Raw genomic sequence first — 25,597 nt, 5'->3', positions numbered from 1 at the left:
TTCGCAATCTCGAGAAGGAAGGCGGGTCTACCTGCTTCTAGTAACCAATCAAATGAGGTTTTCCTTGACCAGTTTACTCTGACCTGATTGGTTTAATAACGTGACAGACAGCTTCTTCATATGGCTGAGCGTCTTGGGGGTATCTCTCCTCTCTTAAATATTAAACTGAAATATTAATACGTACTAATAGTGTTTTAAAAACTCAATGGTTAAGATAATTTCTTTGTAATACAAACAGCCTATGGTTTACGGTCTCCTCTTCAATATTTGGGAAAGTAGGTGGCTTGGAATTTTTGATTAAATGTGACTTTGAGTTGTCCAAATTGCCTCTTAAATTATCTGCATTCCATCAGCAGGTTCTCCTTTATTGGAAATTAGCATTTTCTCACAACTTTAGTCCACATAAAACTTGTATTTGGAACAATCGTTTTATTGTACACCATAACAAGTCTTTATTTTATGAAAACTGGGTTCAATATAATATTTATTCCCTATTGGATATGATGGACAATTATGGTGATGTGTTCAATTACAATGATTTTTGTTCAAAACATGGATTTGTATGTCACCCTAAAGCATTTTATACAGTTATAAATGCCATACCAAAAAACATGATACTACTGATAAAAGGGATTCTTTCACACTATTCTGTGACATTCGCTCTCCCATCTCTTTGTCTGGGTAATTTGTCTATTAGAGATCATAAGTGTAACAACAAATATATTAGAAGTATTTTCATTGGTAGATTTAATCCAAATCGAAATAAAGATATTAATCCGAAAGAGATGAAGGAAATGAGACTGAATTATCTTACTTTTCCAAGTCTCCCTAAAGTGAAAGAACTTCATTTCAAAATAATGAATGACATATACCCATCTAAAGAATTCCTTAAATCAAAGTTTGATATTGGAGAAAACACTTGTCAATTTTGTGAAACTGATATTGAAACCACTAAGCATATCTTTTTTGATTGTAATTACTCCAAGCGATTTTGGTCCCAATTGTATAGTAAAATGTCATGTATTATTACATGTGTAAATCCTCTTGAATACAAACAAATTAAGTTTGGTGTACTTAAGAAAGATTGTTCACAACACTATTTGATGAATAACTTTTTGAACTTGCTAAATACTTTATTCACAAATGCAGATTTTTAAAAACCCCTCCTTCCTTTCCTTACTTTGGTAATGAACTTAAAGCAGTTGCCACATCTCTTGGTACCCTTTCAAATGAAAAAGCTATTACAGTAGCCAACTTTTTCAACGAGTTAAGTACCCCATAGCTTTTTGCTTCCCCTTTGCAAAAACGTATCTCTCAATATGTTTTTTTTTTCCTATTACTTTATATTTAATTTAAACTTATTGCTGTCACGTATTATAATTGTTAACTATGTCTGCCTTTTGAGAACTGTAAATGGTTAACATTGTTTGTTAATGCCTATTTTGTTTGTAAATTTGTTATTCTTTTCAATAAATAAATAATAATAATAAAAAAAATATATTAATACATACACGTTCTTTTATTGCGAGTGTAAAGTTGAGCTGACACCATTTATTGATATAAATCTCAATCTGGTGTTCAAATGTTTCTTCTCTTGCTGTTTATTATTTTAATTATATTTTAATTACTTTCAATTATCATTGTTATGGCAAATGGATGGATGGATGGAACAGTACACTACTAATAACCATGGTATGGTAATTTGATGTAAAATATGTATTTAAATTAATAGGTGTCATATGTCCCTGTCATTAGGCTACTATGAAAATTGTTGATACTTTATAATTACTCTAATTAATAAACTAATGCATACTTATATATCAGTGGGTCGCCTACAAATTGACGTCACCTTTACTTACTATTTCGCCCCTCTATCGCCTCCTAAAGGGTAACATGAAACTGCACGCCGTTACAGTGAGAGACAATGACGAGTAGGAGGGCTAACCAGGCGAACATCTATGACTGAAGTGGAAAAAACACAGCTCTATTAGCCTATACCAGCAGATTAATACATGTCAGGATGATAGCCGGGAATCGATTAATCATCGGGCACGGCGGACCGGAAATTTAGTTTTATTTCCTGGAGGGCGCTACTTTTCTCCTCAGATGAGAAATGTCTCCAGCGGTGGCCAGGCGTTTATTTGTTATCTGAGAGTCGTCGTAGCTGACTGGCTAGCTGGCTAACTCCCCCCTACCCACTCACAACGAGCTAGCTACTTAACGACAGAAGTGTGAAAACATACTGTAAAAATCCGGCTTTGTCGGGCTGTGCTCAAGAGAACGACACGTACGTGTTACAATTATATAAATTCATGTATTTGTTTGCATTTATTGTTTGAAGGTGAAATAAGTTGTCAATCTTGGGCTAGCGAGCGGTGTCTTGGGACTAATGTGACCATTGGTGGATATTATGGTGGAGCCCCTTTAACCGGCAAGATCAGCTGATGCTAATATTTATTATTGATATTTGCTGTCTATACAGTGTCAGATAGCACATAGACTATCACTTTTAAACTCAGAGGACGGTATAGCTGGTGATAGGTTTACTGATTGTGTGTCTTAAGCAGTGTTGGGTAAGTTACTCTAAAAAAGTAATTATTTACTAACTACTAATTACATCTTCTACAGTGTAATTAGATTACTGTACTAATTACTCTGTCTGAAAAGTAATTGCATTACTAATTACTTTAAAAACACTTATCAACATCGACCAGATGAAGTATACCAGGACAGACATGAAACTGTTCTTTTAATTCTTTCAAATAAATCAAATAAATTATTCATGAACTGGCCAAAGAAGTTAAGGGGCAGCATTAAATTAGAAAACATATATACGTTAAATTTAGATTTTAAATTCACTATTGTTTTATATAGAATATTTCTGTAGAGTATTTAACACAATTTCATCAGAAGTAACTGTTATTAAATTACTGAAAAATTAAGAGTAATCCATTACTTTTTTAATGAAAAAGTAATTTAATTACAGTAATTCATTACTTAGTAATGCATTACACCCAACACTGGTCTTAAGTCTACCAGGGTATTACTTATTAACCATTTGTTTACTGCTGGTGCTTTCTGCCTTTTTAATTCCTTATAGATAATTATTAATAGGTTTTCATAAGAAATATGTCTAAAAGAAACAACACTTACAGCTTAATGTTTTGCAAAAGAACCTGCATTTGTTTGTGGTTATGATGACGCATAACAGTTCTGGAATCTCTAACTTATGGTGTTTTTCTGAAATATGCCCTGTTTTGTTTTGAATATGCATTAACCATGATCTTCTGTCTCCTCTTGCAGTTAACAATGAATGGCCTTTCTGTGAGTGAGTTGTGCTGCCTGTTCTGTTGCCCCCCCTGCCCTAGCCGCATTGCTGCCAAGCTTGCCTTCCTGCCCCCTGAGCCCACCTATGCCCTCCTGCCTGATCTGGAGGCCGGGCCTGCACCGGCCGCACCCACGGGGACGTCGGGCCTACGCCCCCGGGGAGGAGGAGGAGGAGGAGGAGGAGGAGGAGGAGGAGGTGGTGGTGGTGGGAGTTTGGTGGGGGGAGGGAATGCCATAGGGGAGGGGCGCTGGAAGCTCCATCTCACAGAGCGGGCGGAATTCCAGTATTCCCAGCGAGAACTGGATGCCACGGAAGTGTTCTTGACTCGCTCTAGTCGGGGTAACAGAGTGGGCTGCATGTATATCCGCTGTGCCCCCTCTGCCAGGTAAGATGAACACAATGGGTGCTTCTCATTTCTTAAATTGTGCGTCCTCATTTTCTTTCCTTGCTTCCTTTCCTTGTTTCCTAGCTCCTCCCTCTTAGGAAACGAGGAAAGGATGCAAGGAAAGGATGGGGGAATCAAAGGACAGTTCAGTCTCTCACTTTAATGTTCCATCTCTGAGCAGCTGCATTACATTTGAGTGCTTTCCATAATGTTGTTGAAACTTGATTAGATTATATTTTCATAATAAATTCTAATTATTTAAAATGCACTGTTAAAGTCTGTGAAATAAATGGTTTATTTAAACCGCAAAAGTGAAACATGAATTAAAACCGTCGTACCAGATGTGAAGGGGGAGGAGAATTAATGTGTTGGCATCAGGTGCTTCGACCAAAAAGTCTTCCGCATAGGATATTCCTGTGTTTCTTCGCTTAAGCGTCCTCGGTAAGCTTCCTCTGTCCTCGAACCTCGCCTCCTCGCAGTGCATTAAGAAAATTGATACATTCTTTGTGATGGCGGACTTTGATCGGTTTCCGGGTCACGGGCTCGAGGAAGGAGGAGCAAGGAAACAAGTATGCACAATTTAAGAATTGAGAAGCACCCAATGTCTCAAGCACCATCATTTTATTGAAAGTCTAAAGTCACATGACCATTGCAGATCCCTCCCCCTCATTTGGATGTGTCTTATTTGTAGTTTTCCCTCACAGTAATATATGTTTAACTCTACATGTCACATTTTCTCTGATTGACCCCCCTTTTTCCTCCCACCAGTCATTTACATTCCTTTTTTTTTTTTCCTCTCCCATTTCCTGCTTCCCTCACTGTTTGTCTGCTATCTTTACCCAGAAGCCACTCCTTCCTGAACACATTCTTTCTTTATCACGTGCCACTTTATTTTGAGTGTTGGTACTTGTTCCTTTGTGACTTCATTTCCTGTTAATGGGTGATCTTTATAGGTTAAGTACATTTGTTATTTGCAGTATTTGATAGATGAGACATTGTAGATGTCTTATCACAAATGACGTGCTTATCTCACAACAGAGAGGACTTCATTGTGATCTTGAATATTGTTTCATTTTGAGAGGCTTTGATTTAGACCATTTGTTATCGCCTGATGATTTGAATACTCAGATAAAAAAGTCTTTCCACACACACACACACCCACACCTATGTTAGTTATGCAACCATTCCCTGTGGTGTATCGGGCTCATGCTCACTGTAGATGCGCCTACATGCCTAATGATTCAGCAAGTAAAATTATAGGTTTGTGGATGCCATAATTGGTGTTGCATCAGACCCTGTAATATTCAGCGTGGTAAGACTCTTCTAGTGAGTGAGCTACAAATTCAATCAACGCTTTCTCTGTGTCTCTCTTCAGGTTCACTGTCCTGTTCTCCCATGGTAACGCAGTGGATCTAGGCCAGATGAGCAGCTTCTATATTGGCCTGGGCACTCGCATCAACTGTAACATATTCTCGTATGATTACTCCGGCTATGGGGTCAGCACAGGGAAACCATCAGAAAAGAATTTGTACGCAGACATAGATGCAGCGTGGCAGGCTCTACGCTCACGGTGAGACATGAAATCAGTATTCTGTCCCATAGTCCTAAAACATCTGAATGTATAAATGAATATTAATTGCCATCCAATTTTTTAGATATTAATATTAAGGCCGTCAATTGATTACAAATTTTAATTGAATTAATTACATGATGTGCCGATTTAGTTAAAGTTGCAATTTATCGCATATATCAATATTTACAGAGAAAGGCCCCCAAATAAATATAATTTGATAAATATTATAATTAAGATCATTCAAATGCATTAATTCATATGCATATACTGTATAGTGGCAGCAAACATGTTAAGAGCATCTCACTTTGGTTGCGTCGCCTTTTACTAGTTTTCAGCGTCTCTAGTCATGAGAGCTGTGTTTTAAGAACGCTGTTTAAAGTTAAATGTAGTTTTTAAATGTTGAAATATAGGGGGTCTGGGTAGCTCGGTGGTAAAATACGCTGGCTACCACCCTTGGAGTTCGCTAGCTCGCTAGTTTGAATCCCAGGGCGTGCTGAGTGACTCCAGCCAGGTCTCCTAAGCAACCAAATTGGCCCGGTTGCTAGGGAGGGTAGAGTCACATGGGGTAAACTCCTCGTGGTCGCTATAATGTGGTTTGTTCTCGGTGGGGTGCGTGGTGAGTTGAGCGTGGTTGCCGCGGTGGGTGGCGTGAAGCACACGTGCTATGTCTCCGTGGCAACGCGCTCAACAAGCCACGTGATAAGATGCGCAGGTTGACTGTCTCAGACGCGGAGGTAACTGGGATTCGTCCTCCGCCACCCGAACTGTGTTCTGTTGTGCTTGGTCTAGCAGTCTTCAAATGCAAAAGCATTTTTTTAACCCTTTATATTTAATATAATTAATCATACTAAATTCATGCGTTAAATCGGCAGCCCTAGTTAATATTCCATTGTGGTACAGTAAGAGTGATATTACTGTCATGAAAACCGGTGATTGCAATGTAAAGTAAAATTTGGTACAAATTTCACCAGCAATGTCAGGGCTTAACAAGGATTTTTTCTTGTCCTGTCATTTTCACTGGCCATTTTACATTAAGCAACATTTTTGTACATGTCATTATAAATGTATGTGTATATTATATATACACCTATAAGCCACAACATTAAAACCACCTGCTTAATATTGTGTAGGTCCCCCTCGTGCCACCAAAGCAGCGCCAACCCGCATTTCAGAATAGCATTCAGAGATGATATTCTTCTCACCACAGTTGTACAGAGCAGTTATCTGAGTTACCATAGGCTTTGTCAGTTTGAACCAGTCTGGCCATTCTCTGTTTACCTCTCACATCAACAAGGCATTTCCATCCACAGAACTGCCATTCACTGGATGTTTTTTGTTTTTGGCACCATTCTAAGTAAATTCTAGAGACTGTTGTGTGTGAAAATCCCAGGAGATCAGCAATTACAGAAATACTCAAACCTGCCCATCTGGCACCAACAATCATGCCACGGTCCAAATCATTGAGATCACATTTTTTCCCCCATTCTGATGGTTGTTGTGAACAGTAACTGAAGCTCTTACTCGTATCTGCATGATTTTATGCACTGCACTGCTACCACATGATTGGCTGATTAGATAATCGTATGGATGATTGTTGGTGCCAGATGGGCTGGTTTGAGTATTTCTGTAACTGCTGATCTCCTGGGATTTTCTCTAGAATGTACTCAGAATAGTGCCAAAAACAAAAAACATCCAGTGAGAGGCAGCGGCAAGGATGGAAATGCCTTGTTGATGAGAGAGGTCAACAGAGAATGGCCAGACTGGTTCAAACTGACAACGTCTATGGTAACTCGGATAACTGCTCTGTACAACTGTGGTGAGAAGAATATCATCTCAGAATGCTGTTCTGAGATGCGGGTTGGCACTGTTTTGGCAGCACAAGGAATTTGTCTTGGTTACAGAAGCTTCCAGTGCACAAACAATACAACAACAAGACAGAGATAATAAAAAAAAATAGACTAAAAATAAAAAGCAAATAGAAAATATAAGTGTGTGTATATATATATATATATATATATATATATATATATATATATATATATATATATATATATATATATATATATATATATATATATATATATAGAAATACACAAGACAAAAAAAAAATTATATGTACAAATACAAATCTGTTATATACTAATAGTGCAAGGGAATGTAATGGCAGAAGAGGTAGGATATGTTGGATAAATATAAATAGACTAAGCTGTGTATTGCACATAATTATTGCTCAATGGGGCCGTTTTAACTGTTCGTGAGATGTATGAGGGGAAAAAACTGTTCTTGTGCCTGTTGGTTCTGGTGCTCAGTGCTCTGTAATGCCGGCCAGAAGGCAACAGTTCAAAAAGGTAGTGGGCTGGGTGAGTTGGGTCCAGAGTGATTTTTCCAGCCCTTTTCCTCGCTCTGGAAGTTCTTGAGGGGAGGGCAGGGGGCAATCATTAATCCGCTCAGCAGTCCGAACTGTCCTTTGTAGTCTTCTGATATCCGATTTCATAGCTGAACCAACCCAGACAGTTATTGTAGGCAGAGGACAGACTCAGTGACTGCTGAGTAGAACTGTATCAGCAGCGCCTGTGGCAGGTTGAACTTCCTCAACTAGCGAAGGAAGTATAACCTCTGCTGGGCCTTTTTCACAAAGTCAGTCAGTGTGGGTCTCCTACTTCAGGTCCTGTGAGATGGTATAGTCCAGGAACCTGAATGACTCCACTGTTGCCACAGTGCTGTTCAGAATGGTGAGCGGGGTCAATGTTTTATTTTGTTTTTTTCTCTCCCCAATTTTGGAATTCCGAATGCACTGTAAGTCCTTGTGGCGGCGTAGTGACACCTCAGTCGGGGTGGTGGAGGATGAATCTCAGTTGCCTCCGCATCTGAGACCGTCAATCCGTGCACTTGGCTTGTTGAGCGTGTTACTGCGGAGACATAGCGCGTGTGGAGGCTTCACGCCACTCTCTGCGGTATCCACGCTCAACTCACCACACGCCCCACCGAGAGCGAGAACCACATTATTGTGACCACAAGGAGGTTACCCGATGTGACTCTACCCTCCCTAGCAACCGGGCCAATTTGGTTGCTTAGGAGACCTGGCTGGAGCCACTCAACACGCCCTGGATTTGAACTTGCGACTCTAGGTGTGGTAGTCAGTGTCTTTACTTGCTGAGCAACCCAGGCCCGGGGGTCAATGTTTTTAATTACTTTTACAAAAGGCATTTGATGTACAATAATAGCTGGAAATTATTCAGCCATAATGTAACTCCATGACAGCTGAGATTCAGACACACTTTTGCAGGAAAATGATGGAATGTAGTGCAAAACATTACTGATTTGTTTGCCATTCTAAACTATTCTTCCAAGACACTCAGAAGTCATTCTAACAATTTTGAAATTCGCATTTATGTTTGCCAGAATATCAAATATTAGATTTGCAAACCATAACACATGCTTAACAACATACGATTAACAAGATGTAGTGATAGTGCAACCCAAACTCTCTCACACTGTCCTGCCATCAATTTGGTCATTTTAGGCCATAAATAGCAATGATACAATACAGTTATTTGTTTTGCATTTGACAGTCATCAACTTTTGATTCCTTGCTCTCAAACAGATATGGCATCAGCCCAGAGAATATAATACTGTATGGACAGAGCATTGGCACGGTGCCCACGGTGGACCTGGCATCCCGATACGAGTGTGCGGCTGTGATTCTTCACTCCCCTCTCACCTCTGGCATGAGGGTGGCCTTCCCCGACACTAAGAAGACTTACTGTTTTGATGCGTTTCCCAAGTGAGTATAGAAAAGGCTTGTCTTGGTCCCTATTATTTGTGTCTCAGCTCCATTTTCACAGGAGGTTTGAATGGGCACATCATTTGGATTTGTTTATGAGCTGATGATTTGCCTAGTCACAGCCAGCACAGATTGGCGTTATTTATGAGTGATTCACTGGTTTTCCTCTTGGCTAGAGTAAACAGTGTGTTGAGATGTTGACTGCTGGCAGAAATTATAATGAGAGTTTTTGTGTGTGTCTGAAACAATGTTGAAAAATGTTACACTTTTTGTTTCTGTATTTTGTATTTGAGCTTAGAATTAGATTTTTGGCTCTTGATTAAAGGGAATTAGATATTTTATTCTTTTAAGTTTGAAAACATTCATTTGTATTGTTGCGTGCTGGCTGTGCCAGCGGTTTAGTAAAGCTCAGAGAAACATTGGCTGATCTTGGTGGGCGGTGTCACTCAGTGCCAGTGTAGGAGAACACATGGTCGCCAAACAGCTGCAGACAAACCCACCACTGTTTTCTACAAACCAGAGTGCTAGGGCTGTTTAGTTTGCTGTCAGCTGTTAAGTTTGCTGGCACCCACACACACACACACATGTATACATCACAATGCTTGTGAGGCTACTTTGAAACTATAAACTACTCATAACTTTAAGTAGTTAAACTACAGTCATCCTATCATTTTGAAAAAGTAGTTGTTGCTTCAGTTCCTTGAAGGGGACAATTTTTGAATTATAAAACTATCACTTAAGATAATAAATACTGCTCTGATATTTAAAGTTTATCTGGCACAAAAAATGAGCATCTAAATTAGGATGACAGCATCATAAATGTGCATTGAATAGATGTAATAAACCTAAAAACATTTTATAACTGAATCATTGCAAAAGGTTGCATGTAATTAAATATTGATTTTACTACAAAAACTAGGGTTTCAGATGGTATACAGAGACTTTTGGGAACACTGTTGAGAAATAAGTCTAATGAATCAGTGAATCATTTTTTTTTCTCAATGAACCAATTCACTAAAATTAATTGAACTTGAGAAATAGACATTCTAAAAGAGTATGTTTGATAACTGCCTCAGCTTGGTCATTTTTAAGGCTTCATGCATAATAGAATTTTGTCATTATACACATAATTGTTGGAAAAAACAGCTGGCTAAGCTACTGTCACATTACTGAAATTTAGTTATGTAAATTATCTTGGTAGTAAATTATATGGGGTTTCATTGATCATATAAATCAAGAGTGAAATTAGCTATTCAGATTATTCATGAAGTGGTTTTCAATTATTTTTTCTGTGGATTAGGGAAGTTGATTACATTTTTTCCACTTGTGGGAAAGATTTAAGACTTCTAACCCCTTGTGTCCCCTTCTGTGACCCCCACTTCAGCATTGAGAAAGTGTCTAAAATCACATCTCCCGTGTTGATCATCCACGGTACGGAGGATGAGGTGATAGATTTCTCCCACGGCCTGGCCCTGTACGAGCGCTGCCCCAAAGCCGTGGAGCCGCTGTGGGTGGAGGGAGCCGGACACAACGACATCGAACTGTACAGCCAGTACCTGGAACGCCTGCGACGATTCATCGGGCAGGAACTGGCTGCACAACACGCCTGAGCTCTCCTTCATCTCCCTTGCTCTCTCTTTCTAACTCGTCTTCCCACCATCTCCCAGTCTGAGTGAGATGGATGCATCAGTAACTTATTGAAGGCTGCCATTTTGTATGGACTACTATTATCGGAGCAGCTCGTCATGGATGCTCTGCTGCTCGGATTTGTTTTCTCAAGTGTTTTTTTTTTTTCCCCCTCTTCAATTTGTCGTCATCATGTGCGTGCGTATTTTTGTGCATGTGAACTCTGGGGGATGGAAGGGCAATTCCTCTGGGGCAAGAATGGATGGATGCCTCTCTGCTCCTTAAACAGTGAAATGAGGAAATAAGCCAGACACAGCCTTGTACCTCCAACCTGACTTTCTTTCTCTGAACCTGAGCATTCGTTCATTGGTCGTTCAGTGGTCCCTTCTCCAATCTGCTCCCATGATGCCTCAGCCGAGAGATCTTCACCTCCTGCTTGTCATCAGACAAACTAAAATGGCTCAATCTCAATGCCAGCATGCCTGGCAAAGTTCCAAGCCTTGGTGAAAAGCTTTGACCCTGCAATGGATCAGAATAAACGGGGTGTTTGGTGGTGGATATCAGAGTGGGTTTTGAAGCATCGCACATTGGTGCCAAGATGCCCACCTCCCCTTTTTCATTCATTCACGTGACAATTTGGCTTCCTCTGGTTGGTTCTTCTGCCCAGGTGTGTGGGGTCCATTATCTCTCTGACCTCCATGCATTGACGTAACCCTCTGATTAGTTTCCCTGTGTGTAAAAGATGAACTGACTTTGGTGAGATGATACCTGATGATCTATACTCCTCCAGGCAGGGAAAGCTCGAAGGCTGGGACATTTGCTTTTTGTCCCTAGCAGATCAGTCCATTTTCTTTTTCTCTCTCTGTCTCTCTTCCATTTCTTTTTGGCATGCAAGGGTGTCCATAGCACCCTGAGGGGAAAGAAATTGGAAAGGCAGCTCACTCATGTTTCAATGAAACAACTGTGGTTGGGATCCATCACATGATATAGAGTACACCTGCTGCTCTCTGAGTAAAGGATATTCACAACCAGATCCATGTTTTTGAACTGTTGGGCCAGTAGATAGATTGAGGTTTCATCATCTCATTGGGACTTTCCTAAAGCCAGGTTTCCACATTTCTACAAGGCTATCAAGCTCAGGCAGTTGGACCTTTTAAACAGGTCTTGTGTCTGTAAATAGAATAATTGTGTGGATTAAACAAGTAATGCACACAACATGGGCAGTAGTCACAGCTAAAAACAGAAATCACTTTTGAAGATGTGGCAATGACATACAACTCCCAACCAGTTTTTCCTGTTCTAAGTCTGACATCAGGTATATGTCCCTGCCATAGAATTGTTACATCTACAGAATGCATTCTTGAAACATTTTCCCTTTTTCTCTCCATTTGAAATTTCTGGTTAGTGGCACATGGTGTAATCCATCTAAGATGTTTCTGAATGAAGCATAGGCTGAGGGCAGATTTACAGCTGTGAAGATTTTGATAATTGTTTATACTGACAGTGAAGCCACAACAATGATGTCACTTGAAACCTGTTTATGTGATATGGCTTCCTTTTCTGACTATTTATCTTCAATAGGAATTTCTCTATGTTGTGGATGCAACTGACTCTTACAGCTATCATGTTTTCTGCTGTATAGAAAGATAAAATGCCAATAGGTTGAATTATGCTTGGAAATCCTGAAAATACTAGCGCTGACTGAATATAGATCATTCAGTGACATGTCTTTCTCTCAGAATAAGCTTTTCAACTGTGAATTATCAAGAGAACTTGCTGCTACAGATCATGATTTAATGGTCTCAAATGAAATTAAAGGGCCAAACCCTTCAAACTTTTGTTGTTTTCTGATGCATCAAAGACTACAGAGCCTTTTTAGAGAGATAAGACATCATTTCCCCATGCCGGCAGGATTCAATCTTGCCTTCATATAGGGGATAGTTCATCCTAATATTATAAATGTACTTTTTTACTCACTCTCATTTTGTTCCGAACCTGTTATGATATTTTTTTTCTTCAATACAAACACAAAAGGAGATATTATGTAAATTTTAGCCTTGGTTACCATTCATTTTCATTGTATGGGGAAAAAAGATGCAACTAAAATCAATGTTGACTAGAGGTAGACTGGTATATCGGTGCCGATATATCCGGAAAAAATCTCTACCGATAGTAGCTGCTAGTTTTTTTTTAATTATTCCTCATCAGTAAACCTCATACTGTGAAATAAATATAAACAATATATACAGCTCTGGAAAAAATTGAGACCACTGCAAAATTATCAGTTTCTCTGGATTTACTATACATAGGTTTGTGTTTGAGTAAAATGAACATTTTTATTTTATTCTATACAGTACTGACAACATTTCTCCCAAATTCCAAATAAAAATATTGTCATTTAGAGCATTTATTCGCAAAAAATGACGACTGGTCAAAATAACAAGATGCAGTGTTTTCAGACCTTGAATAATGCAAAGAAAACAAGTTCATATTAATTTTTAAACAACACAGTACTAATGTTTTAACTTAAGGAGAGTTCAGAAATCAATATTTGACAGAATAACCCTGATTTTCAATCACAGCTTTCATGCGTCTTGGCATGCTCTCTACCAGTCTTTCACATTACTGTTGGGTGACTTTATGCCACTCCTGGCACAAAAATTCAAGCAGCTCGGCTTTGTTTGATGGCTTGTGGCCATCCATCTTCATCTTGATCACATTCCAGAGGTTTTCAATGGGGTTCAGGTCTGGAGATTGGGCTGGCCATGACAGGGTCTTGATTCGGTTGTCCTCCATCCACACCTTGATTGACCTGGCTGTGTGGAATAGAGCATTGTCCTGCTGGAAAAACCAATCCTCAGAGTTGGGGAACATTGTCAGAGCAGAAGGAAGAAGTTTTCTTCTAGGATAACCTTGTCCATTTCTTGATTCTTGTGTCCTTCACAAAGATGAATCTGCCTGATTCCAGCCTTGCTGAAACACCCCCAGATCATTACCAATCCTCCACCACATTTCACAGTAGATGCGAGACACTGTGGCTTGAAGGCCTCTCCAGGTCTCTGTCTAACCATTAGACGACCCGGTGGAGGGTTGGTGATGATCTGGGGATGCTTCAGTGAGGCTGGAATCGGGCAGATTCATCTTTGTGAAGGACACATACCTCTAAATAGTAAATCCAGAGAAACTGATAATTGTTTGCAGTGGTCTCTTAATTTTTTCTAGAACTGTATATATTTATATATACATACATATATTGTATATTCAAAACTATTCAGCTGGTGAATATATATAGGCTATAAAAAGCTTCATTTGGTAATTACTAACATGTAGAGCATTGTAACTGAGCCAAGTCCCTGGTGTATTTCGCGCTTGTTTATAGTTAAAAGTCCAGCGTTATGCACCAAATCTGAATTTTTCTGGTTATTATTGGGACTTTGGTTGCGCATTAAACTGCTTTTGGGATTTTATTCATTTTGGACTCTTGTAGCCTCAGAGTCTGTGCCTGTTGTAGTAAGGAAAGACTAAGAAATGTTTCAGAATTCTATAAATCGATAAAAATAAAACATAAACTATCGGCCAATTAATCGGTTATCTGCCTTTTCCACCACCTTGGTTATCAGTAAATCCACTATCGGTCGACTAATGTTGACTGAAGCTAACATTCTGCCTAACATCTCATTTTGTGTTACAGAGACAAAATAAAGTCATATGGTATAGAACAATATGAGGGTGATTAAATGATGACATAATTTTCATTTTTGGGTGAACCAACCTTTTAACATCTTGGGCTGTGGCTTTATAACTCTTCTTTTAAACCTGATATCTTTCTGATCACCCAAAGAACCTTTCTTGTGTTTAACTCCCCCAGGTCTGTTCATGTGTTTCACCTCACTTCCTCTACTACACAAAACACAGTGATCACTCTGTATGTACAATCTTCAGAAAAAATACACTCGACTGGTTTGTACGTAATGACCAAAGCCTGATTCCAACAACTCTGATTCCATGTTTCATCATGTATTTAGGTATGTATTCTGTGGTTGAACACAACAGGGCTTGTTCATTCATCATTCTAACCAAAGATGACAGGTGTTGGAGTTGTAATGGCCTCCCACTGCCATTTGTCACCACTCAGATGTGGCTTGGAGGAGGAGAGGGGCGGACTGGGCTGTGCAGACAGAGCCACAAAAGATTTTTCACAATACAGGCTGCTGTTGAAGCCGCCAGGGGGAAGTTTTGTGTAGACTGTTGGGAGTGTGTGTTCCTCTAGTGAGACACAAGTGTTTGGAGGGCTGAAGCAACACAGACTTGGAAGCAAAGGATTGAAGATAAGGATGCTTTACATGTGCATACAGGAGGGGAGGAAGTTGGACTGGGATGGGGCTGGAGTTACCCAGAGACTCCATCCCAACACATTAGCTTGGTTCGAAATAGCATACTAGCAAACTATTCTTACTATATGGCAGAAATTGTAAGGGTAGTATGGAAGTATGCTATTCTGAAAATAGCTATTGATTTATTATTTTCTTGTTTAAAGAAAATAAGTTATATAAATGTATTTTTAAAGCTATCAGATGTATGTACTGTATAACATTGTTTGAGTTAATCTGGATGTTTGAGAATAAGTTTTTTATCTTAATGGGTTGGGAGCAAAAGTCAATGGAGTGTTACAGTTCTATCCTTTTATGCATTATTCTAATGTTGTTATTAGTTTTAAAGATGTCTTTTTCCTTTTCCAAAATTAATTGAAAATATGAGATCATAGAAAATAAAATTATGAATTGATAATAATTGCAAATTTCGTTTCTTGTAGCAGCGCTCAGGATTATCACATTTATACAGTGATATATTTACAGCCTGAACTGGGCTGAGTTTCCCAGAATCCTTGGGCTATAAACATCCTCAAGAAAAAACGTAAAACTGTCATATCTGCTGACCTGCATATTAAATTGTGATCCTCAGATCCTGCAGCACAGATACTAAGTCTCATTGATGAGTTATTTATGATTCAAGTCACTGCGAGAAACATTTTGATGTTCAAGCGTGACAAATAATCTTCTTTCTGTTGCAGTTGGCTGTGCTTTGTTTACTCATCAGCTAGCTGCATTTCTCTGTTCATCTATGATGTAGTTTTCTCTTCCAATTCATCAGCTAATGTCAAATTCGTGTCAAGAATCTGGATATGAAACTTGCCCATGAAAAAGCAATATCAGTGTGTGTTGGCGAACAGCGAGAATAGAGTTGCAGAGGATTTCGGCTGCAACAGATGGGTTCTATTATTATCCATAACAAAAAAGCTCTCCAATTATCTGCTTCATTTTAATTACTACCCTGTGAGCTCTGGCATGACCTAACCTATCGGCAACTGCTAGTCAAGAGGCATTTATACGGCCTGTGGGATTTAAGGCTTTCAGTTAAACAAACACACACTCGCATGCGTATTTCAATGCCTGCTTCTGTAGTCAGGTGACATATATGCAGAAATGCACACAAGACTCTGCTTCCACATGGATTACTCACAATGGTCATTTGCTTATATTGAAATGCATCCGCTTAGTTAAACTTTTGACACCTGCTGTAGGTTCACGGATCACAGAGACATTAATATGACAAGGCCACAGCTCACATATAAGTGTAAGGCATGGATCACATTTTAACCCTGTAAGCTCTGCAGCGGGACTGCTGAGGAAAAAAAAAAAACTACAGTCTTGACCAACACAAAATATGTATAATTTTAAATTTTAGAAGCTGTACTGTACAATGCATTTAGTCGTTATGACCAAAACTGAACAAGTGCTTTGAAATTTGCAGACAAATCAGAAGTGTTAAGTTTTAATAATTTATTAATAATTTTGCACTGTACATATTATTGTAATCGGTCAAAACATCAAACTGATCAAGTAGCCATGTGTCATGTCATTAATAAGCTCTCAAAGATTAGAATTCAACCAGCCTATTTGTTTTACTCAGGCAAAAATATAGTGAGTAATAGCTAAGTACATATCTTTGACATGTTTCATGTAAACAGGTGTTGCTTATATGCCATGTTTTTGCTTATAAATTCACTAAAAATAAAAAGAACATAAAGAACAACACGTAAGCTTTCCTGGATCAGATGACTACATCGGAAATGATGTAGTATGTTGTCCAGCATCATGGAATGCTAAACCAATCGTATTAGGATTCAGATCACTGCAACCAGAGGTGGAAGTCATCCAAATGTGGGCAGAGGGGATTGTTCACTCTAATTACATATGGCCACCAGGAGATGGCGCCAAGTACATGACACAGACTCAATAATGGCTCAAATGACACAGAATGGAACTGAATGAGATCTCCTTACTCATGCTTTGGAGAGAGAGCATACCTTTAGTCGTTGTATTTGCTTGTGAAATTAGTTTTATTGTTTTATTTGTTTGGAGAGGCTTTTGGACACTTGGAGATGTTTTTGGACACTAGGATAAATTATATTTGTAATGCTATAACTTTTGATTGCTTTGTCGTATCCAAACAAAATTTTACTCAGTTACAGGTGAAATGATTGGGAACAAAACTGTTATTTTATGAGCTACCTTATATACACCCAGATATATAATGTCAAATCATAAGTTTTTTTTTTTGTGTGTGTGTGTGTGATTTTTCAGCAGTTTCTGAGACTGAGAAAATCATAATCTATTCATTAAAAGAAAGAGTAAAGAAGTTTTCTTTACAAATACGACAAGTTCTTGACCCTGTTTGTTTTTTGTAGAGTTAGCCTTCTCTTTTGGGCATGTCACTGAAACAGGAAATCTTTAAAAACACCTTCAGAGCTCAGAGGGTTAGTACCATGGCTAACAACTAATATTTCACCTTTGAAGAAAATATAAATCTTGATTATCCTTTTTGTAATTGCTGGTTTTGCATTCAGAGTTCATTTTCAAGTTTTGCAAGTTTTGTTATGTTGTATTTATTTCATCACACTCCAAACATTAAGGACTGGATGAGAATAAGACATGTATCAGTAGCTGCTTCAGGAGACATGATTAATGTTTTTCTACCACAGCTATGTCATACACTGTCTCCTGAGTTTGTATGACAGGTTGCCTGAGGCTTGCCAGAGGTATGTTGGGATTGCAGGACTCAGATCCTACCACTAGAGTGCACTCACTACACATTCTAAATGGATTGAGATGCAATAGTTTAAATGGATAATCAGACCTGTATCAATTAAAACTGGGATCATTGCATTTTCTTAGCTCTGACACAGAAATGTACATAAGTGAGAGAAAGTAAGTAGAAATCCAATTTGATGATGTGCATGACACTTCAACATGCCATTAACTATTTGCATTTGCAAGATGTAGTCTACAGATGGAGCTCTTTGTTTAGTTCTCAGCCAGGAATGTAGCCTTGGGCAGACCCAGCATGAATGCCAATGTTGATGGAAAGTGCCCTGCTTGTTTGCCATAAAAATGCTTGGACCATCTTTTAGAGTAACTATCAGTGAAACCCAAAAGGCTTTACTAGCAGGGTTGCAGCTGGCCATTTTGAGGGGAAAAGAGCTGCTTTTGTTTGGTTTTTGCAAACTATCTAAGTGCGAGTAACATCCAACAAACTTATGTACTGATAACACTAATAAGTCAGTGCTTTGATATGTGATACATTTTAATTGATGTGTGCATTGACTTTACCAGGGACTGAAATTAGCATCACTGGTGAAAATCATTAAGTTTTCACCACAGCCACAAAATATGTGTTGTCTCTCCATACCCTCACTGTCATCTGAGGTCAAAATCTCTCCGTCTTATTGTGCCATTAAAGAAATATGTGCTGCAGTCTCTCATATCACTGTGAAGGGTAAGACAGCATAATACAATTTCTGTTAAGTCCTCACTAAAGTTTGAGTTTGTAGAATGTTCTACCACATGTTTATCACACTGCCAAACAAATAAACATAACCCAGCACTCTTGTGAAAAGAGGTAGATTAGTTAATGTAAACCAGCTAAGGTGGATTTTACATGTTGCATTTAACACAAATAGGTGTTTAAGCTTGTTTATGTGTGTGTGTAATGTTGTACTACATGTTTGTTATGAGAATGCCATAACCCAGTGTTCTAGTGAAAATGTAGATAGATTTGCTGATGGAAACCATTAATGGGGATTTTCCACTGCATGGTACAGCTCGACTCAACTCTGCTCGCTTTTTGGGGGTTTTCCACTGTGGATAGTACCTGGTACCTGATACTTTTTTAAGTACCACCTCGGTCGAGGTTCCAAGCAAGCCGAGCTTATACTAAATGTGACGTCAAAACCCTGCAGATCTTTGACTGGTCAAAGAGAATCGTCACTACTAGCGTCACTGGATTTGCGACATGGGACATCAACCCGCTACTTTTAAAGTTAGCAACAGCGACAGCAATATCATATGTTCACGCAACTTTCGAATTGTAAAAAGAAATGGCTGTGCGCAAAACCATGCCGTGGTCAATAAACGAGATGTTTCAGAAACGACGTGAAATGAAAAGGTCTTTCAGGAAGTGTCTCAGCTGTTGGCCGAACACGGCTACCAACGGACCTACCAACAGTGTAGGGATAAGTTAAAAAAACTTAAGTGAATACAGAACCATCAAGGACCACAACAGCAAGAGTGGTACAAACAGAAGAAAGTGGAAGTGGTTTGACCAAATGGATGCTATCTATGGCAATAGACAGGCGAGCAATGGGAGGGAGAGAACCCTGGACTCACCATTGTTGGAGTCCATGATGGAGGATGTTATGTTTTGTTACGTTAACACTATATTCTGCTTGAAAGCTTCATTTTATCTAGTTGACCAGCTACTGGAGAGCTTGCTTTTAAAACAACCAGGCCAATTTAACTGTTACACTTGTGTAAAATCGCCATGCAACAACTGCTTTATGCAGCACAATGAGCTAGTAGCTAATAGCTAGCGGTCGTGTTATTGTTTATGGTCAGTCATTTTTGTGTCATGTTTAAGATGTCACGGCAGTAGAGGCGGCGCAACTATGACGATCAGCCTATAATACCATACACGTTGAGGCGGCACTAAACTGCAGTGGAAAAGCAAGCTCAGAAAAGTAAAGCCAGCAGAGTCGAGTCGAACCGTAACGTGCAGTGGAAAAGTGCCATAAGTAAGGTGGAATTTTGCTCATTGCATTTGGCACATTTATTGTCTTTAACATTTTTCCCAAGACTTCAGAGGTTTCGGTTGCAAGGCCAGCAATGTCATCTGGTTCTGCTTTGCTCACATTTAGCTTTGTTGGGTCGATTTATTGTGGTCCAAATTGACCTGGAGATCGAATAATTGAAGATTCAGGGGCAGCGGGAAAATGGGCGACACTCGTGGATACGGTTCGCTGTACCTTGACTGAGGTCATGTTTTTATTCCTGCCCTGTTACCAATATTGGCTGCCTCTTTTGCAGTTTAATACCATATGATTTGAGCAAGCCATGTGCTGTAGTGCACATGTTTGAATGCCATCACCCCACTAGTGTAATTAAAGGTACACTTTCCATATTTAAAAAGGTTTTATATATATAAAGAAAGAAACTTAAAAAAAAAAATTGTGTAAAGTCATGAGATGAAGACTGAAGTCATATCAGGGGCATTAAAAATCTGTTTTATTTTACATAGAACAGACTGCCTCATGGGGGTCAACATGTTGATATCACATGACCAGCCAAATACTAGTTATTTTTCTTGTTTCCCTCCCTTTTATCACATACTTTCGCTAACTGAATAAATGAATCATGGCTGACTGTGAATAGCACATTTCTACAGTGTCATTGCTAACTGAAAACTATTGCTTTTGCATAATGCTGCATCTATGTGGCTGGCAGTGAGCCAGTTTACCTGCATAGCAATACACTGATAACCCCCAAAAATCAGCTTATATAAAAAATTTGACAAAGCAAGAAAACATGAGATCTGAAATAAAGTTATTCTCTGATTTTAACCCTCATGTTGTCTTCCGGTCATTTTGACCCGAAAGGGAGTTTCTTTTGCCTGAAAATGCTAGTTAATGTTATCCTATTGGACTAAAACTTTCCGACTTTGCTCACACAGGGTATCAAAATTTCCCCCGCAACAAAAGCTTTTTTTGTGTGAGTGAGTTTTTTTTTCTTCACGTTGTTGCACTTTTGGTGTTCCCGATAAAAAATGACCAGCCTATTAAAAAATGCTTATTAATGCTTTCCAGTAACTTTTCCCCAAAACTAGCGGTGTAGCACTACAAAATGCTACATTATGTCAATGCAGTAAAATATTTAACCCAAAATATTTAAGTGAATCGTTTCTCTCAGATGGTTCATGAAATTAAACCGGTTAAAATAAATGATTCACCAATTCACTTAAAGAAGCGTTGGAAAGTCCATTTCATCTTAGTAAATCGATTCGTTCAGACGTGTCATTTAAATGAACCAGTTCAAATAAAAGATTCAATGATTTACATGAGCCCCTGCGCAGAAGTCAATGTGTCTTCTTTTTTTGAACCAAGATAAAATATTTATGTTCAGTGTTCAGTTTAGTATTGTATCATTTTAGTTGCATTAAGTATACATTTATGTTGTATTTATGTTCAATTTAACTTTGCAACCCTAATTGAGATCTTAATTGTTTTTGTGCCAAATGAATACTGTTCTGATTCCAGAATTAAAAATAATCTGATTACTTATTATTATAAAAAATATTATATTAAAAAGAGTTTTTAATATTTTAAATGTAGTTAGCTACTTTTTGTTAATAACTTATAGTGTTGCTATTTGTTTTTAAAAAGTAACTCTATCTGACTGAATCTAGAGTAGTGTATAGAGCTGATGAAGCTACTGTTTCAAAGTAGCTTCCCCAACAGTGGTTGTGGGGTGTCAGAATATATACATAACATAAACAAAATTACTTTGTGCACCTTTAGAAATGATCTTTTCTGTTTTTCTAGTAACATTAATGCATTTTCAATGCCTAGATGTTGTTCATTAGCAAACCTATTTGTTTTCCTATTGTACCACGATGCCTTTTTGTGTTTTCAACTCCAGGTTGCTAAGCAGAAAGCATAAATGTTTGCTATGATAATTCACAATTTATTTCACTACTTTAATCAACATTATCTTTGCACAGAATTCAATTTTGTTGCAACAGCATTGCATAGAATGTAAAATAATAATAATAATAATAGATTCTGGTACTAGATATGGATGAATAACTGCTCTTTGTCAACACAAACTCTTCGCCATCTGGTTCTGGCCAAAGATCTCCTCACTCCATATCTTTCTTTTAAACACTTATGCACACATACATCAACCTCATGTCTGAAATCATCTATGTGCCGGCAACAATCGGTATCAGTAACATAGAGGTTACAGAAACAAATCATGACAAAGGTGAAATATGATACATAAACTTCTGCCCAGAGACCATTTATCATTTAATAACATATTAGTGTGTGACCTTGGCCAGACCAATACAGGAACTGGACTGAAACATATTTCATGTGGATTTAATATAGCTTTGAAGGCTTAACCTTGCATCAGCAGTAAAATATAATTCAGCTGCCACATCTGTCCTTTTCAGGTATTTCTGATTTTCTCTCTGTGTGTGATAAGATTTTTTGGCATTTAATTATTCTGTCTTTTTATAACATCACATATCTGCATAAATAATTCAGACTTTTCATAAGCCATATTCAGATTTATTCTCCGATAAAGGAAAATGTCTGAGTGAGGCATATTTTGGATAGCTTTGACAGAGCTGGGACATTCATCCGAGTATCTATTATTATTATTATTATTATTATTATTATTATTAAACTGAAGTAACTTTTCTAAAAGTGGATTGAATGATATAACAGTGGCTATTAGCTGCCTAGATTGACTGTTTAAATGATAGCTCTTCATAAGTGTGGAATCATCATAATTTACACAGATAACATCCATTAATTTCATGTACTCACTCTGCACAATTGAAATCCCTCATTAATCTGAAATATTCCATCTCCATATACAGTACTGTGCAAAAGTGTTAGGTACATAAGGTGTTTCACAAAAACATTTGTCTTAAGATGGTTATTTATATCTTCAGCTTTAGTGTGTCAGTAGGAAATATACATTTCAGACTTCCAAACATTCCTTTTGCAAATATAAAAGAACAGAAAAGAAGAACAGGGAGCCCTGCAACAGATGGCATGACCCCAGCAGAGCCCCCCAATGAACATGGATTCAGTCTGAGATTACATAAAGAGACAGAAGCAGTTGAGACAGCCTAAATAGATAGAAGAACTGTGGCAAATTCTCCAAGATGCTTGGAACATCCTATCTGCCAACAACCAAGAAACACTGTGTCCAGGAGTACCTATGAGAATTGCTGCTGTTTTCAAGGCAAAGATGGTCACACTAAATATTGATTTAGCTTGTTTTATGTTTACTGGACTTTGTATGATGTTAATTGATGTATGAAAACTATTTATGGCATTATTTGGAAGACATCCACACTATGCAACAGTTTTCACAAGTGCCTAAAACTTTTGCACAGTACTGTGTATAAATATATATATATATATACACACACACACTACCGTTCAAAGGTTTGAGGTCCCTTGCCTGAGATGTTTCTCATGATCTTAAAAACCATTTGATCTGAAGGCGTATGCTTAAATGTTTGAAATTAGTTTTGTAGACAAAAATATAATTGTGCCAGCATAAAAAAGTTTTTGAAATGGATGACTTGGACCAAATAATTAAGAAAAGCAGCCACTAAGTGCCCAACATAGATGGGAACTCCTTCAATACTGTTCAAAAACATCCCAGTGTGATACCTCAAGAAGTTGGTTGAGAAAATGTCAAGAGCACATTTCTGCAAAATCTAGGCAAAGTGTGGCCACTTTGAAGATGCTAAAATATAACAGTTTTGATTTATTTTGGATTTTTTTAGTCACAACATAATTCCCATATTTCCATTTCTATTATTTCATAGTTGTGATGACTTTACTATTATTCTAAAATGTGGAAAAAATAAATAAAATAAAGAATAAGTGACCCTAAACTTTTGAACGGTAGTGTGTGTGTGTGTGTGTGTGTGTGTGTGTGTGTGTGTGATGATATATGTGTGTATATATATATATATATATATATATATATATATATATATATATATATACATACATACTCACTCACTGAGCACTTTATTAGGAACACTACACTCGTAGAAAAAAAGGTTCTTTGGGGTTCTATATAGAACCATAGGTTTCTTTACTCAGCTCCAAAGAATCCTTTATGCCAAAAAGGTTCTATTTACAAAGATTTACAGAAAAATTGTCTTTGGGTTGACAATTGCTTAATGTGAGTATACTGTATGTATGTGTATGCATAAATTACATTATTGAAAGTTTTGTTTATAAATAGTTTTGAAAATTACACTACATTACTTTTGCATTTGCATTTCATACTGCAGAAAAAAATCTACTCCTACAGCTTTGGGTTTGATTAGAAAAGGATAAATGACAGATTATCAGATCCATTGTCCTATGTATTTTAGATGACATGTTTATCTCAGTATTAATATACAGTCTATGGTATAGTCTGTTCTTGACTCATATTTCAGCAAAGGATGCAAAAAATTGTGTATCATAAACAGCAAACAACTTGAGCGCGTAGCGCTGTTTTTCCCCCATTAAGCCGGGCACTCGCAGTTTTATCAGATTTGAGCTGTCACAGAAAGTCGGTTGAGCCAGAAAATATTTAAGTTGAATTTTGACCTAACTCCTTGTTATTTATGACTTACATGTTTATTTCAGCAAGCACAAAGAATACATGTTGATAAAACTGTTTTGTCTAGGCCTGCGATATTCTCCGCCAGGAGGTAAGTAATTTCAAACTTGAATCACTAAAATCTCTGTTGTGGATTGATTAGTAATCCTGATACAAGGTTATGTTATAATTGAATGTTCTTTGCATCTAGAAAACAAGTTTCCAGGAGCACATCACAGCACTGAATTAAGCCAACTGCACTGATATAAAGAGATTAATCAAGCTCTATTCAAGAGTGTGAATATGTCAAATGTCCAAAGTCAAAGAGAGGAAGTGATGGACATGTTTCAATTTCTCAACTTGTATTTGGTGTTTGTAGTTTTATTGTCATGTACAAAAATATGATAATTATGTTGTTTTTTATTGAAGATGCCATATTTAGTTAACATGGGTTTTAGCAAAGGCCTTCACCTAACTCAGAGCACTTCTAAAGTTCTGGATATCAACATCATCAGATCCATAAGAAAGTGAAAGTCAAAGGGGACATTTGACTTCAAAACGATGGCTTAAACAATGGCATAAAAGGTACACATTTTTCTATTATTTCTCATTATTTTGCATTGCATCAAGGTTTTTATGATACTAAATAATGACTAATTTCGGTTTGGAGTGGCTCTGGAGTGCAGCATTACTAGTTTGACATCTTCATACAGATAAAACACAACACTCCTATTCATGTACAGTGTAAAAAAAAACAACTAAACCCTGTTGTTTTTACCCCAAAATAATAATAATAATAATAATAATAATAATAATAATTAAAATATAATAATAAAAGAAACTGGCAGCTGTGGTTGCCAGAATAATTATGTAAAAATACAGTAAAAAAAAAATGTCATGAAATTGATATTAACCTTCTGAAACTGTAAAAATCTGCTTTTTACTTTGTAAGGTATTATTAATCACCGTAAAAATTACAGAAAAGCACATGATGACATGAAGTTCACAAGTAGTGGCCCTTCCTGGAGCAATGACCAATAAACATGTAGAGACGGTGCTCAGTGTCACTCACACAAACACTAAACACCATTAGGGTAACACATGTGAAATTAAAATAATGTAATAAACATTAACTAAACTACATCAAATATAACACAGAACACCC

The 25,597-nt window shown here is 37.7% G+C and overlaps 1 protein-coding gene across 4 annotated transcripts; it reads left to right on the top strand.

The window, feature by feature from the left end:
• The first annotated feature begins 1,928 nt into the window (after nt 1–1,928).
• LOC127415243 (alpha/beta hydrolase domain-containing protein 17A-like) lies at nt 1,929–23,735 on the top strand. Of its 4 annotated transcripts, none has more exons than XR_007892917.1 (6): nt 1,929–2,287; nt 3,304–3,713; nt 5,089–5,283; nt 8,891–9,070; nt 10,455–12,011; nt 14,565–14,699. XR_007892917.1 is itself a non-coding variant. In XM_051653911.1 (6 exons), the coding sequence occupies exons 2-6, from the start codon at nt 3,310–3,312 to the stop codon at nt 14,738–14,740; spliced, it is 855 nt and encodes a 284-aa protein (XP_051509871.1). In that variant the 5' UTR covers nt 1,929–2,287; nt 3,304–3,309; the 3' UTR covers nt 14,741–23,735. The 4 variants fall into 4 exon arrangements, 3 of the variants coding, with proteins under 3 accessions (XP_051509871.1, XP_051509870.1, XP_051509869.1); XM_051653911.1 differs by lacking the exon at nt 10,455–12,011 and adding an exon at nt 14,722–23,735 and having other exon boundaries at nt 14,565–14,621; XM_051653910.1 differs by lacking the exon at nt 10,455–12,011 and having other exon boundaries at nt 14,565–23,735.
• The last annotated feature ends 1,862 nt before the right edge of the window (nt 23,736–25,597 follow it).

This window comes from Myxocyprinus asiaticus, chromosome 24 (assembly GCF_019703515.2).
Source record: "Myxocyprinus asiaticus isolate MX2 ecotype Aquarium Trade chromosome 24, UBuf_Myxa_2, whole genome shotgun sequence".
NCBI lineage: Eukaryota > Metazoa > Chordata > Actinopteri > Cypriniformes > Catostomidae > Myxocyprinus > Myxocyprinus asiaticus.
The sequence above is the reverse complement of the archived record's forward strand: the minus strand, read 5'-3'. Positions and strand labels throughout refer to the sequence as shown.

Coding starts and splice junctions, on each gene's coding strand:
- LOC127415243 (XM_051653909.1), top strand. CDS start 3,310: ATGAATGGCCTTTCTGTGAGTGAGTTGTGCTGCCTGTTCTGTTGCCCC. Junction 3,714..5,088: donor CGCTGTGCCCCCTCTGCCAG/GTAAGATGAACA, acceptor GTCTCTCTTCAG/GTTCACTGTCCTGTTCTCCC. Junction 5,284..8,890: donor TGGCAGGCTCTACGCTCACG/GTGAGACATGAA, acceptor GCTCTCAAACAG/ATATGGCATCAGCCCAGAGA.